Source organism: Lontra canadensis, unplaced genomic scaffold (assembly GCF_010015895.1).
Source record: "Lontra canadensis isolate GAN:19392208 unplaced genomic scaffold, GSC_riverotter_1.0 scaffold50, whole genome shotgun sequence".
Lineage (NCBI taxonomy): Eukaryota > Metazoa > Chordata > Mammalia > Carnivora > Mustelidae > Lontra > Lontra canadensis.
This window is the reverse complement of record NW_022631044.1, coordinates 10,738,178-10,754,434: the sequence shown is the minus strand read 5'-3', so window position 1 is coordinate 10,754,434 and position 16,257 is coordinate 10,738,178. Positions and strand designations below refer to the sequence as shown.

The 16,257-nt window shown below is 34.2% G+C and overlaps 1 protein-coding gene across 7 annotated transcripts in view; it reads left to right on the top strand.

The window, feature by feature from the left end:
- KIAA1841 (KIAA1841 ortholog) overlaps positions 1-15,145 on the top strand; it is a 57,398-nt gene extending 42,253 nt beyond the window's left edge. For 6 of the 7 annotated variants that reach the window (XM_032873849.1, XM_032873846.1, XM_032873848.1 and 3 more), the window contains 6 exons: positions 8,052-8,143; positions 9,023-9,051; positions 9,130-9,203; positions 10,223-10,311; positions 12,057-12,148; positions 13,301-15,145. In XM_032873849.1, the coding sequence (XP_032729740.1) occupies positions 8,052-8,143; positions 9,023-9,051; positions 9,130-9,203; positions 10,223-10,311; positions 12,057-12,148; positions 13,301-13,337 (413 nt within the window). In that variant the 3' untranslated portion in view covers positions 13,338-15,145. Of the gene's footprint in view, positions 1-8,051; positions 8,144-9,022; positions 9,052-9,129; positions 9,204-10,200; positions 10,312-12,056; positions 12,149-13,300 lie in introns of those variants that run through there. The other variant, XR_004384588.1, reaches the window with a different exon arrangement.
- The last annotated feature ends 1,112 nt before the right edge of the window (positions 15,146-16,257 follow it).

Genomic DNA, 16,257 nt, shown 5'->3' with positions numbered 1-16,257 from the left:
TATGTCAGTAATTTGTTCCTTTTTATTGCCCAGTAGTATTCCACTGTATGACTATACCATAATTTGTTTATCCGTTCACCATTTCATGGACATTTGAGTTGTTCCAGTTCTTGGTTATTATGAATAATGTTGCCATGAACATTTGCATACAAGTCTGTGTGGACATAGGTTTTCATTTTTCTTGGGTAGATACCTAGGAGTGGAATTGCTGGCTATATTTTGTCTAACTTTATAAGAAACTGCCATACTGTTTTGCAAAGTGTACCATTTTGTATCTCACCAGCAATGTATGAGAGTTCCAGTTGCTACACATTTCTACCAGTTCTTGGTATTATTACTTTTTTTACTTTTAGCCATTCTAGTGATAAATTGTTCTAGGCGTCTTCTCGTTTGCTAATTGGCCATTTATATACCTTTTTCCTGAAGTGTTTTTTTTTTTAAATGATGTTTTGCCTATTTAGTTGGATTGTTTGCCTTATTATTGAATTATAAGCATTCTTTATATATATTTTGGATACAAGTCCATATGTTTTGCAAATATCTGTCCCCAGTTTATGACTTGCCTTTTATTTTTATTAATGATGTCTTTTGAGGAGCCAAACTTATTAAATTATCTTCATGAACTCTAATGTTTTAGTTTTCCTTTTATGTTTCATGCTTTAATGACATGAATCTTTGCTTACCCCAAGGTCACAAAGATTTTCTGCTATTTTCTTCCAGAAATTCTATGATTTAAACTTTTCTATTTAAGTTTATGATCTCTTCCAGGTTAATTTTTATATATGGTATGAGTTAAGGGTTGAGCTTCCCTTTGTTTTCCTGTAAGCATAGCCAGTTTCCCCAGAACTGTTTGTTGAAAAGAATGTTCTTTCCCCTTTGGATTACCTTGACACCTTTGTTTAAAAATCAACTGATCATTTACATGTGGATCTATTTTTAAACTCTTTGCTCTCTTCTGTTGATTCTTATGTCTATTTTACATCAGTATATCAGTACCACAGTCTTAATTTTTGTAGTTTTTAGTGATTCTTGAAAGCTGACGATGTATGTCCTTCAAAATTGTTCTTTTGTTTTAGATTATTTTGGTATTTCTAGGTGCTTTGCATTTCCTGTATATTTTAGATTAAAGGTCACTATTTCTACAAAAATACTGTTGGAATTTTTTTGGGATTTTATTGAACCCAAGTATCAATTTGGAGAAAATGACCTTTTTTTTTTTTTTTTTTTTTTTTTTTTAACAATGGCAAGTCTTCTAATCCATGAATTTGGAAAGTCTGTCCATTTATTTAATTCTTTAATGTCTCTCAACAATGTTTTGTAGTTTTATTATTCAGATATTGAACATCTTTTGTTAAATTTATTCCTAAGTGCTTTATCTATTCTGTTATAAATGGAAGTAGGTTTTTTAAAAATTGTCCAGTTTTTCAGTTGGAAATTTTTCAGTTGTTCCAAATGAACTTTTTTCTGTGTCCTTGCTAATTTCACTTAATTTTTCTTTGCTTATTAGATTCCTTTCCAATACATATGCCTTGTATTTCTTTGTCTTGCCTTTTGGCTCTGGTTAGGACCTCATGTTGAATAGAAGTGGTGAGAACAGACATCTTTACCTTCTCCCTGTCTTAGGGGAAAAGCATTCAGTCTTTATCCATTAAGTATATAATGTTAGTGGTTGGTTTCTCACTTTCTCATAAATGCCCTGTCTCAGATTGAAATAGTTCTTTTCTAATTTGCTGAATTACAGTGAATTGGTGTTGAATTTTGTCAAATATGTTTTCTCCATCTATTGAGATGATAATCTAGGTTTTCTCCATATATTAGTATGATGAATTACATTGGTTTTTCAAGTGTTATACCAATCTTCTCAGGTAAACTCCACTTAGTTATGAGGTATTTGTCTTTTTATATATTAATGTATTTGACTTGCTGGTATTTTGTTAAGGATTGTTTGTGTTTATGAGCAATATTAGTTGTTTGTTTTTCGTTTTCTGTGATGTCTTCAAATTTGGTTACCAGAATAATACTGATCTCGTAAAATGAGTTAGACAGTGCTCCCCTCACTTCTCTTTTCTGAAAGAACGTGTGTACTATTTGTATTATTTCTCCCTTAAATATATGATAAAATTCAGCAATGAGGTCATCTAGACCTAGAGTTTTCTTTATAGGGAGGTTCTAAATTATGATTTCGGTAGCTGTAATATTGTACTATTCCAGTCTTTTATTTATTCTTGAATCTGTTTGATAACTTGTGCCTTTCAAGGAATTTCTCCATCTTATCCAAGTTGTCAAATTTATTGGCATAAAGTTGCTTATGGTGTTTTCTTATCCTTTTCTGTCTGAAGGATCTGTAGTGATGTCCCTCTTTCATTGATGATATTGGTAATTTGTTTTACTACTTTTTTCTTGATCAGTTTAGCTAGATGTTTTTTAATTGATCTTTTCAAGGAACCAGCTTTTGATTTTATTGACTTTCTCTATAGTTTGTTTTATATCTCATTGATTTTCACTTCCTTGTAATTGCTTTGGACTTAATTCCTTTTTTAGCTTCTTAAGGAACTTAAATCATTGGTATTTTGCTTTTCTTCTTTTCTGATGTAAACATTTAAACTTGTAAGATTTGCTCTCAGCACCACTATTTCCCACAGACTTTGCCATGTCTTGTTTTCATTTATTTTCAACATAGAATGTATTCTAATTCCCCTTATGTTTTTTTTTTATTTGATCCATGTGTTATTTAGTAGTATGTTGTTTAATTTCCAAATATTTTCAGATTGTCCAGATACTTTTCAGTTACAGGTCTCTAATTTAATCCCATAATACTCAGAGAACACACTCAATGTGGTTTCATCCCTTACATTTTATTGACACATGTTCTAAATGTTCATGAAGAGAATATGAATTCTGCTGTTATTGGTGGAGTGGTCTATAAATGTCAAGACAGGTTGGTTTGGTTGTCTGTTCCAAATCTTCTGTAATCATGCTTATCTTCTGACTGTTCATTTCTGACTTCTTGTTCCATTAATTAGTAAAAGAGAGTATTGAAATCTCCAGCTATAATGAATTTACGTGTTTTTGTCTTTTAAGTCTACTCATTTTTACTTTGTGTACATTAGAGCTTTGTGATTAGGTATACATTTATAGTGTATTGACTCTTCATTATGATGTATTCCTCTTTGTCTACAGTAAAATTGCTTGTCTTGAAGCCTATTTTGTTTGGCGTTAATATAATCACTGTAGATTTGTTTACTGTTATCTTTTTGCTAACCTTTTATTAACCTTTTTGTGTTTTCTAATTTAAAGTATATATCTTGTAGGTACCATGTTGTTGGAAATTGTTTTTTTATCCAGTTTGATAATCTTCAGCTTTTCATTAGAGCCTTTATTCTATTTATATTTAATGTGTTTAATGATAGGATTACATTAGTTCTGCCATTTTTTTTTTTTTTAATTTTAAGTAGGCTCCATTTCTAGAGTGGAACCCAACACAGGGCTTAAGCTCATGACCCCAAGATCAAAACCTGAGCTTAGATCAAGAGAGAGACGCTCAACTGACTGAGCCACCCAGGCACCCCTAGTTCTGCCATTTTGCTGTTCACTTTCTAATTATCCCAAATGTTAATGCTTCTCTTATTTCTCCTTTCCTGCTTTTTTTTTGTGCTAAGAAAGTAATTCTAGTATATCATTTAATTTTTTTACTGACTTTTTAGTTATAGTTCTTTACATTGGTTGTTCTAAAGATTACAACATGATCTTTAACCTATCACAAACTACTTAAAGCTAATAAGAATAACTTGAAGTAAAATATAACCTTAAAATAATGTAATTTTCTTAGCTTCCCCTTCTTTGTGTTATCATTATATACCTATATATATTATATATAATTATGTTAGGGTTATGATTTTTTTTTAAAGATTTTATTTATTTATTTGACAGAGATCACAAGTAGAGAGAGAGGCAGGCAGAGAGAGAGAGAGAAGCAGGCTCCCTGCTGAGCAGAGAGCCCGATGCAGGACTCGATCCCAGGACCCTGAGATCATGACCTGAGCCAAAGGCAGCGGCTTAACCCACTGAGCCACCCAGGCGCCCCAGGGTTATGATTTTTGCTTGAAACAGTATGTCATTTAAAGAATATAGGGGAACAAAAGAAAAAATATATATATTTAGTCTTTTATACATATCTACTATTTACTATTTTTTTATATCTGAGTTATCATGTGATGTTATTTTCTTTTATTCTGAAGAACTTCTATTTCCTTATAGTGCAGGTATACTAGCAATAAATTTTTTCATTTTTATATATCTGAAACTGTCTTTACTTCACTTTTTAATATTTTATTCTTAAGTAATCTCTATACCCAACATGGGGCCTGAACCCGCAACCCCAGGATCAAGAGTCATCTACTCTGAGGCAGGCAGGCATCCCTCATTTTGTTTTTTAAGTACAGTTTTCTTCAATATGGAATTCTTCTTTAACAATTATTTTTTTCTTTTTTCAGTTTGTATTTCATTCCAATATCTTCTGGCCTCTGTTGTTTCTGATGAGAAGTCAGTCATTGATATAATTGTTCCCCTATATGTAATGTGCCCTTTTTATCTTGATTTTTTTAAGATTTTATTTTTACTTTCAGAAGCCTGACTATGATATGCCTAAGTGTGGTTTCCTTTATGGCTATCTTACTTGGTCTTTGTTGAGCTTCTTGGATTTGTAAATTAATGTTTTAAACAAAATTTGGGGAGCTTACAGTCATTATTCCTTTACATATTTTTTTCTGTCCCTTTTTCTCACTCACATTCTAGAATCCAATACATGTATGTTAGACCTTTCAATATTGTCCCATAGGTTTCTGAAGTTTTGTTTCATTTTCTTCATTCTTCGCTTTATTTTTTGGATTGGATAATTTCTAATGTTTGACTTCACATTTCACTGATATATTCTACCATTTCAGACTTTCTCTTGAGCCCATCTACTAAATATTTCAATTATTGTGCTTATCAGTTCTAGAATTTCCACTTAGTTCTTCTCCTATAGTTTCCATATGTTTATTGAGATCTCCTATGTGTTTATTCGATAACAATATTTTCCCTTTCAACGTATTTATAATAGCTGTTTTGAAATCATTGTGGGCTAAATCCAGTATATAAGCTCTCTCAGAATGTTTCTGTTGACTATTTCTTTTCTGAGTGGTTCATACTTTTCAGTTTCTTCATCTTGTGACTTTTGGTAGATTATCTGTGCAATTCCTATTTTGTTCTTCTGAGGATTGTTGGGGTTTTTGTTCCAGTAGGCAGTTAACTTGCCTGACCCAAACTGCAAAATCTGTCTCCCTCATGTCTCCGCACAGGTTTCTTCTTGGCTATTAACTGCTACTATTTTAGCCTGACCCCCAGGGTCATACCAGCTGGTATAATTTTACTTGTCAGGCAAGGTTTTGGACAAACTTTCTATTCAGATTTGGGACTTACCTGCTTAGTGGTTTCCTTGATTTGTGGACTCCCCCTAGATTTCTAGTTGTTTTTCCAGTCCTAAGTAAGACTCTTAGAGCTTGAGCTCTATGCATTTTGGGAAAGCATTTAGTCAAAGGTACAAGAAACTCTGATCTCTCACCAAAAACAATTCTGTCTTACAGGGGTCAACACCCAAACCTAATTTCTGCTTGCCTGTTTAGCTGGATTTCCTCTGGTCTCCCATACACTTTAATGATTTAACACTCATTTGAGCAGAGTTTATAATCACATTTTAGATCTTAAGTCTTTTGTGACTTTCTTCCAAAATTTTCCCTTTAAACTTTCAGCTTCTCTTACTTTGAATTCTATCGTCTTTTTCCTGGAACTCATAAGGCTCTAATTTTCCTCCCTTGGCTCAAGGTATTGGGAAGTGCCCTCAGGCAGAAAGCCATAAACTCACAGTTCTCATCTTATGCATCTTTTTTTTTTAAGATTTTAATTTTAATTCCAGTATAGTTTGCATACAGTGTTAGATTAGTTTCAGGTGTACAAAAGAGTGATTCAACAATTTTTTTTTGAGATTTTATTTACTTATTTGAGAGAGAGAGAGAATGAGCATGAGCAGTGGGGGAGAGGCAGAGAGAAAGGGAGAAACAGACTCCCTATTGGGCAGGGAGCCCAATATAGGGACCATCCCAGGACCATAAGATCATGATCTGAGCCAAAGGCAGCCACTTACCCGACCGAGCCACCCAGGTGCCCATGATTCAATTCTATACATTACTCTGTTCATCTCTGTAAGTGTACTCTTTAATCCCTGTCTCCTGTTTCATTCCTCACCCTCACCCACTTCCCTATCTTAGGCATCTTTTAAATGTAAACACTTTCTACCTCCCTTTATTTGCCAGTACCTACAGATAACAGTTTATAATATTTTTGTTCTGTTTTTATCATGTTTTCTTTGAAAGGAACTTGTATTCACATTCCATTATCAAATCTCACCGTATCATGTCCATTAGCAATTTTATAATACTTAGTTTATCTCCTGTTTTAACTGTAAACACATGTCAGGGACTCAGGGCTTGTCAGGAGGCAAATAAATCTATCTAGATTTTTTTTTAAAGATTTTATTTATTTATTTGACAGATCACAAGTAGGCAGAGAGACAGGCAGAGAGAGAGGAGGAAGCAGGCTCACCGCTGAGCAGAGAGCCCAATGCGGGGCTTGATCCCAGGACCCTGGGATCATGACCTGAGCCGAAGGCAGAGGCCTTAACCCACTGGGCCACCCAGGCACCCCTCTGTCTAGATTTTTAATACTGTTTTTATTTTATTATTTTATTTTTTTGAGTGAGTGAGCAAGCATGAGCATGAGTAGGGGAGAGGGTACAGAGGAGAGAGAATCTTAAGCAGGCTCCATACACAGCACGGAGCCTGACTTGGGACTGGATCTCAAGACCCTGAAATCATGACCTGAGACAAAATGAAGCTTGGGATGCTTAACAAACGGAAACCCCTCCCCATACACCCCCACCGCCCCAGGGCATCTGAGTTATTTTTGTTTGATTGTTTGTTTGTTTTATAGTATCTTCAAGGTTATCTTCCTTGTAGCATATTTTACAGGTTTTCCATTTGTGGTAGTAATATAAAGTTTCCTTTTTAAGATAGAGCAAAAACTACACAGCGTTTGTATACATCAATATACAAATAATTGATGTTTGGGAAAGTGATTTAATGTACCATCCTTACATTCAAACATTGATTTGACAGAAATGCCCCTTTATCATCCTTCTTTTCTCTTCCTTTCCTTTCTCCTCTACACGGTCAGCCAGAATAAATTCAGAATATTGATTGTAGGAATGCACTAGTCCAGAATACAATTTGTCCCAAATCTGCTTCCTCCCAAGGTCATTTCTTTTTTTTTTTTTTAAGATTTTATTTATTTATTTGACAGGCAGAGATCACAAGTAAGCAGATAGGCAGGCAGAGAGAGAGAGAGGAGGAAGCAGGCTCCCTGCAGAGCACAGAGCCCGAGGTGGGGCTCGATCCCAGGACCCCGGGACCATGACCCGAGCCAAAGGCAGAGGCTTTAACCCATTGAGCCACCCAGGCGCCCCCAAGATCATTTCTGTCCTATCTCCATCTTGAGTCTCATAGCTCTTCCTCCTCCCCAAGCAAAAGACATTTTAAAATATTTTTTGTGAGTTCACTTATTCTACTCTCAAACTGTGTTCTTCTGAGTTATAGTTATTTTTATATACATAAAAATTTGGTATTAGGTGTTGACTCCACTATCACATTATATTCGGAGAAATATGTTGATTTTTTCCAAACATTTTCAACATCTAGTTTCATTGCGACTCTGAATTCATTGCCTTGATTTTTTCCCCCGAAGTTTTTCATCAAGTAGAAAGAAGAAAAGTAAAATGAACCCCTGTGAAAACACATTCAGTTTGACTTTTCCATATATTTACTTTTTATTTAGAGGTAATTTGTTAGTTTTTAAGAAACAGTGTTTTTTAAAATAGTTTTATTGTTTTATTGTTCATAAGTAAGTAACAAGTGCATTGGAGAAGTATGTGAAACATAACATTGACTTTCTGTTGTCAGGGAAAAAGGAAAAGCCAAAGAAGTTCACAAAACAACCAAAAAAGCAGATGTCTTCACCCTGTGGTCAGAAGAAAGAAAAGGCCCTAGAGAAGGTAGCTCTAAATTATCCATTACTGTTGTAAAGTTCATACTGAGAAATAAGCAAGCAAATACAGCCAAGGAAAATCTGAAGAAGAATAAAAATATACCACAGTGGAATGCTAGCAGTATAAAAAATGAACAAAGTCTGTGCAAACTGAGATAAAAAATCTCCAAGATATATTGATACGTGAGAAAAGGAAAGTGCTACACAGTATGTGTTTTGGCATATTCTAACATTTCTGAAGCATGGATAGAGGAATATATATGTCTTTATATATGCATAAAATATCTCTGAAAAACTGCACAGGAATTTGATAAAGACTCATTGCCTCTAAAGAAGGAAATTAGGAAACAGACTTTTCACTATATGTGCTATTTGTAACTTTTGAATTTTGAACGAATATTACTTATTCAAAAAGATAGACTTTGAAATAAGAAAAGTAAGTAGACTTTATAATTTTTAAATAAATGTATTTTATGGCCTTTTAAAATAATTCTTATTTCCCATAACTTTGAAGGAAGGGGTAAAAAGCCAGGTAGGAATAAAAGGACAGTAGTAACCACATTTGACTAAAAGAGAAACCATGGGTTCCAAAAATGTATAAAAGGCTGGGTTGTTACTAGTTCCACACAATTACACCGGACAGGTTGTATATTCACCTGCATGCTAAGTACCACAAGCACACAACTTGGTGAATTCTAAAAGTTTGCATAAGCTGGGGCTTCCAGGTCAGACAGATAAAGCTGGATTCAAATTCTAGATCTGTATCTCTTTGGACAAGTTTCTTAACTTCTCTGAACCTGTTTTATTGCTGCTTTTTATTACTAACTATAAAACTAATCAGTAAATGTGTTCTAATTGAACCTTAATGTTGTCTACTCTTTTTTAGTCAACTTCTAGAGATGTGTCTCCTTTCATGTGAGTATTCCTCCTTAATCCAATCAGATACCCACTCTTAAAGCATCAATGCTGATTTTTGTTTAATTTTTCTAATAGTGTGAGCATGCAGAAGAATAAATGGGATGCCACAAGATCCTTGAGATTCAACCAGGATGCACAAAGGGAAGATGGTAAGTTTTAATATGTACATAATGTACAAATTAGGTATAAGTATCAATGCTAGGAATCTTTCATTTTATGAAGTATGCTGAATAGCTTAAAATGTTCAAACTAGAATGAGGCTCGGAATTCACACATTCCCTTAGGAAGCAACCAGAATTTTTATGTGTTTGTTTGTTTGTTTGTTTGTTAAAAGATGGGGGGGGGCACCTGGGTGGCTCAGTGGGTTAAGCCACTGCCTTCAGCTCAGGTCATGATCTCAGGTCCTGGAATCAAGTCCCGCATCGGGCTCTCTGCTCAGCAGGGAGTCTGCTTCCCTCTCTCTCTCTCTCTCTCTCTGCCTGCCTCTCCATCTACTTGTGATCTCTCTCTGTCAAATAAATGAATAAAATATTAAAAAAAAAAAAAGAAAAGAAAAAGATAGTGGGGGAAGGAAAGCTTTGCAGAATCCCAATCAGGCTCCTCTCTGAGCACAGAGCCTGATGTGGGGCTTGATCTCATGACCCTGAGATCATGACCTGAGCTGAAATCAAGAGTGGGACACCCAACCAACTGAGCCACCCAGGTGCCTCTCAACCAGGGTTTTATTAGTAGACAATTCCCGCAGATAATGTACATATAATATATATATATATATGTATATGTATATATGTGTATATATAGGTGTATGTATATATATGTGTGTGTGTATATGTATATTATATATAGATGCAATATATATACATATATGTTACATATAATATACACCTGTGGTTTGGAGATGTCAAGCTGATTGTTACCCCTTACTTGCACTCTAAAGATGACTATCATGTTTTAGGTTGGTTTACAGTAGCCTTAAGCAACACAATTATCTATATGAGCCATTTACCACTTGCTGCCTGAAGTTCTTCAAAGATAAATAAGTGTATATGTCTATAAAATGGTATCCAATGGTATTTTCATAAATTCTCAATAACTGAAGTGTTCTTTAAGAAATAAAAATTATAAATCATCCTCATAAAAAGTTAGGTTTATTATTTTTTACCTCCAGATCAGCGACGGATGTCTGAAATTACAGGGCACCTTATAAAGATGAGATTGGGTGATCTGGACCGAGTCAAGTCAAAGGAAGCAAAAGAAGTAAGAATAATGTGCTAGTATACTGTGCTCGCTTAGATATACCTTCCTACTTTGTTTTCATCATGAGGTATATAAAGATGCTCTAGGCAGAATCTGAAAAGACCAATTTAAATACTTTAATATATTTTTATATTCTGTCCCAGTTAGCTTGACTCAGACAAATGTTCTCCATGTTATTATCCATGGCCCATGGATCCTCTATAGCTCACATAGTAATGTAGGTTATTCCTGGAAGTATAATGTCACCCCAACAGTAGATTAACCATGAATGGCTGACCAAATACTGACTACCCAGAGGGTGACTTTTTGGAAGTTGCTGATTTCAGTTAACTCTGTAGGCAGTGCTTAGATAATATTTCTAAAATAAGAGGTCATCTTGATGAAAGTGATAACTAGAAATATCTATGTTCTTACTAAAGTTGTGTATTAGTCATAACACTATTTATTAACATTAGTATTAGTATTATGTATTTATAATTACTCTTGCCCTAATTCTTTTATTTAAAAATTTACTTCCTTATAAAACTTCTAAAATATTTCTTTTTTAATTTTAATTCCAATATAGTTAACATACAGTGTTAAAACTTCTAAAATCTTTGTGACCTTGGTTAGGCAAATATTTCTTAACTGTGACACCAAAAGCATGATCTATAAAAGAAAAAATTGACAATTTGGACTTCATCAAAATTTGAATGACACTATTTTTGAGTGTTAATTTTTTTTTAAAGACACTATTAAGAAAACAAAAACATAAGCCATAATCTATGAGAAACTATGTGTAAACACTTACCTGGTAAAGGATTTGTATTCAGAATATACAAAGAACTCTGAAAACACAGTAATAAAATAAATAATCCAATAAAACTATATGGGCAAAAGATTAACCAGACACTTCATGAAAGAAGGGCTACAGATGGCAAATAAGCACACAAAAAGGTGTAACATCATTAGTCATTAGGGAAATGTAAATTTAAACCTCAGTGAGACACCCCTGGATACCAAATAGAATGTCTAAAAAAAAAAAAAAAAGACAGAAAGAAATGCTGGTCAGGATGGAGAGCAACTGGAACAGCAAGTAGGGACACGGAAAGGAATGGCCGCTTTAGAAAACAGTTTGTCAGTTTCTTATAAAGTTAAACACTTACTCACTGCAGAGTTCAGTTCACACATGTTTATGGTGGTTTTATTCAGAATTGCCAAAAACTAGAAACAACCCAAATGGCCTTTACCTGGTAAATGAATAAGCCAACTGTGATACATATAAAAAAGAAAGAACTAATGATAAATCAGCAACATAAATGAAACTCCTACACATTATGCTAAAGTGAAAAAAGCCAGACTAAAAAGGCTCCAGGCTGTACAATTCTACTTATATAATGTTTTGAAAAATGCAAAACTATAGAGACAATAAAAGAGATCAGTAGTTTCCAGGAACTGGTGGTGGCAATGGGTTGACTTATGAGAGGCACCAGGGGGTTTTCTTGGGGCAGTGGAAGTGATGTATGCCTCCCTTGTAATGACGGTTATACCACTGTATGCATTTGTCAGAATTCAGAACTATACCCTACAAAGGGTGAATTTCACTGTATGTAAAACTATACACAGAAATTATAATTCAAAGAGCCTGAATTTTAAAAATCAAAATAAAACTGCTTGTTAGCTAAAAAGTAATGCCATTTTAATAAAGCAGAGCTTCTGTTGATTCCATAAAAATAACAACTTCATTTTGCCACTTTACTCTGCAGTTCGCAGGAGGTATTTATTCCAGACTCGAAGCGCAAATCAAGGCCTCAGTGCCAGTCGCTACACGGCAAAGCAGCTCAGAAAAAAATACAAGGTAAATCAGTATAAAAAATTCAGAATGCCACTGGCTTTGAAATAATTTTCTTTCTTCCTTTCTTTTTTTTTTTTTTTTTTTTTTTTGGTGAAGATTTATTTATTTATTTTGAGAGAGAGAGAGAGCAAGCAGGGAGAGGGCCAGAGGGAGGGAGCGAGAGAGAATCTCCTGCAGACTTGCCCTGCCCCACCCCTTGAGCATGGAGCCCCATGCAGGGCTCGATCCCAGGACCCTCAAATCATGACCTGAGCTGAAGTCAAGAGTAGGCCGCTTAACCGACTGACCTACCCAGGTGCCCCGTGATTTTCTTTTTCTAGGGAAAATCATATGAACACTAGCAGCACATAATTGGAGTTTTGTTTGTTTTGTTTCAAGGATTAGATCATCAAGACACTAATCAGAACCAGATTTTAACTTAAACTTAAGGCTTATAAAGATCATAAGCACAAAATTTAATGAGAGATTTTTTTTTTTTTTTTAAGTTTTCTGTTGATTGAATCAGCTCTGTTCTGAGCCAGCAGCGGATGGGAATGTAAGCTCTACTGCTACTGTGAATTAGTAGAATTTTATACTGTTTATAGGTTATATGTTATTTGTTTAAATCATTGAAGTCTTTCCTGTTCCTTTTATTTCTCTTAATAAAGTCTAACTTGTTGTATTCTCTGTCATTTTAAATCACAAATTTTCTTTTAAAGATTAACAGTTACTGAGATTGGATCATTAATACTACAGATCCAAATGCCTTATCAGCAATTCTGAAATCTGAAACCTCAGAAAGCCAACAAGACTTTTTTACACTTTGTGGCAACTCAAACCCAGACTGAGCTACTGTGATGCTATTTATAGTTTTTATTTATCTCACTGAATATAAATGTTCATTTGTTTCACTGAAGAAGCATTAATGTGTTTGATTATAGGGCACTGCTCCAATCCATAATATACAATATATATATGATGTTATCTCCCTACCCCCCCCCCAAAAATCTGAATTCCAAAATATGTGTCACTCCAAGGGATTTTAAAAATGTATTATGGAGCTACATGAAATTTCATTAAACTTTGATGCTGTCAAGCAAGCATAACGTAAAGCAACAGCAACTTCTTATTATTTTAGAAGCACCTCTGACCTTCTTTTCTATTTAAAAAATCTAGGTCTAAAAGCCGTTTTGGTCCAGGGCGTCCTGCATAAAGCACCTTAACTATAACTAAAAAGGAGACACACCTCTGGACATCTGAAATCGCTCACTTCTTGAAGATCTTCAGAACAATGACTTCTAAATGTTTTAAGTTATTTGTTAATTATTCTTGCAAACTACATAAATCATAACGCTGAGGGAAACACATAGTTAGGCCTTCTGGAACCTAAAATTGTAAATATGAAACTTCTTAAATCTGATTTTCCTTTAATGTGATACTAGACTATATAGAAAATTAGCATTTACAAATTTGCATAGTTAAGACTCCTGATATTTGTTATCCTTTATTTATTTGAAAGAGAGGATACCTAAACTCTCAAGTAGCTAAGACTTTTTGAGACCTTAAAAAATTAAGGGACCACAGCTGGGTGGTGGTGCTGTGCATGTCTTTTGGGCTGTAAATCTTGAGATAGCACTGGGAACTGCAGCTTATGTGATGAAACTCCCAGTGATGCTAATTTTAAGTTTGCATGAATATTAAGGAGTGACAGGTCTCCAGATTGCATTAAATAAATTTTCAGGGTGTGAGATATTTCCTGTGTTGGCCAGGAGGGTTAATTTTTTTCAGCATTACTCCATGGAAAGTACAATGTTAATCCAACTTGTTTTTCTTTCAGTTTTTAATGCTTATCTGTTGGTTATCTGAGCTGAAATTACTGATTATTACCTGTTGTTCTGTGACACTAGTGCCATTCTGAATGTGTTAAAATAACTATTGATAGTTTTAGGATCGTGAATCATTTCAGTTGTTTGAAACACGTACTGTGCAGTTCTCGGGGCTCTAAAACTTAACCATATTTTGAAAGCCATTCAAATAGCCCCTTCCAACAGTTAAAGTTATTTTTTACTTTAGCAATATCTAGAAGGCAACATTCCCAAATACATTTGATGGGTGAAAAATGGCATGTATTCAGTAGAAATCATACTAAATTCTGTTTTATAGATCATGTCTTAATTTTTCCAACCAAGCAGAAAGAGTGCTCAGGGAAAATTTGTTCCAAACCATAAGCATATAAAAAATTATGTGTTTGGAAATTACTTGTGTGTAGACCTCTGGAAAACTTTAAGATGCACTGTTTCTATTTTCAGTCTTCATTTGTCTTGTAATTGGAATTTCTTCAAATTATTTAGAGAGCAGGCTTTGATAATGTGTGACAGAATGGCAGTCTCTATTGAAATACTGAAGTGCTAAACTCAGTTAACACATACAGAAATCATTTTAAGTGAGTGTTTTAGTTGATAATGAAGCTAGATGTTACTCGATGTTATATGTGTGGCTTTTCCAAGTTTTTTGAACTTCTGTTTGCAAATTTTATTCCAGTTTAGATGTTTTTCAGTTGTTTGATGTTTTTGAAATAGATTATAAAATTTTTATTTTCAAAAGAAAATGTTTTATGGTACATGATCTGTAAGCTCTGTTAAAAACCAGAGTCTTGTTTTTCTTACTGTATTCTCAAAAAGGCTTTAGGCTTGTCCATGTTCTATGGTGTGGTGATGGTCACTACTAGAAGAGGAAGTCTGCTCTTTAGATTTTTAACAAATGGTAAAAAGGCAAATTGCTTCTCCCCTGGGAGGACTGTACCAGTGAATTGATTTTTACCAACCAGAATTCATCGGATTTTGATTCTCTTCAGAATATGATTTTTATTTTGTTAGTGTCTGTAATATATAGCACAGGTACCAAAAACATTGTAATCATATTCTTAATAGTACTTCTTTTGCCAAATACTTCAGAAGGGTTTTACTTTACATTAATTCTGAATTCACGTGTCTTTAATTGAAATAAATGTTAATGTCGAGAGTCGTTTGCAGAGTCCCTTGATCTGAATCATTCCACCCTCTCAGAAATAGTCCGGGTGGGCTCTAGAGCACAGGCTTTCATGAAAAAATTAGCTCCTTTAAAGGTATACTTTATACGTTTTAAGATGGCTTTAAATGGGGTTATCCTGGTAAAGATTCAGCCAAATATCTAAGGGATAAAATATTGCAGAAAGATTACATGATAGCAGAGCTGATTCCACACTATTGCATCATGTTGTCATTTTCCCTCTTCAGAACATTCAGCCAGATATTGTGAGATGTGCTAATTGCTTTGGAAGCTGAGGCTAAACCCCTATGATGCTAATCTGCTAAGGGCAAATTTTAATATAAAAACAACAGAAAATACCTTTTACATCTAATTCCTGGGACTGATTCTTTAGCTATCCTTCAGCTATTCATTGAGCAACTATTATGAATCTCACCTTTTTGTACCTCCTAGGTAAAAGGTACTGGGATACCTAGCCAGTTCAATTCAAATAGACTAGCTTCCCCACTCTCATTTAAAGCCCATCTGGTGGGGAAGATGATGTGGTGACCACAGTGTTCCCACCCTTATGGGATTATTGGAGGATTAAATGACTTAAATCTAAAACAATTAGATCAGTCCTTTCTGGCTTATAGTAAACCCTCTATCAATGTTAACTATTATTATTGTTGCATAGTTATTTTAATATTTGCAAAATAGCCTTAAATTCTTTAAGATGGGAGTTTTATATCCCTCTTCCTATATTTTGAATTGCTAAGAATGGTGAGTGTGGGTGTGTATTTAGTGCAAGAAAGAAAAGAGGCACTTAATACTTTGGTGGTTGTTATGGCATCATGTGTTACTTAAATATATTAAAGGGTTTGGCTTATATTTAGACAAAATTAACAGAATTTGAGGGAGGAGCTAGATAGAAAAACCATTTCCCGATACTGGTAGTGACCTATACTGTTTTCGGATGTTTACTGAAGGAGAGAGTGAGAACTACAGAGTCTTAGAGCTGCCCTTCTGCAAAAATGTTTTTCTTTTCTTTTCTTTTCTTTTCTTTTCTTTTCTTTCTTTCTTTCTTTCTTTCTTTCTTTCTTTCTTTCTTTCTTTCTTTCTTTCTT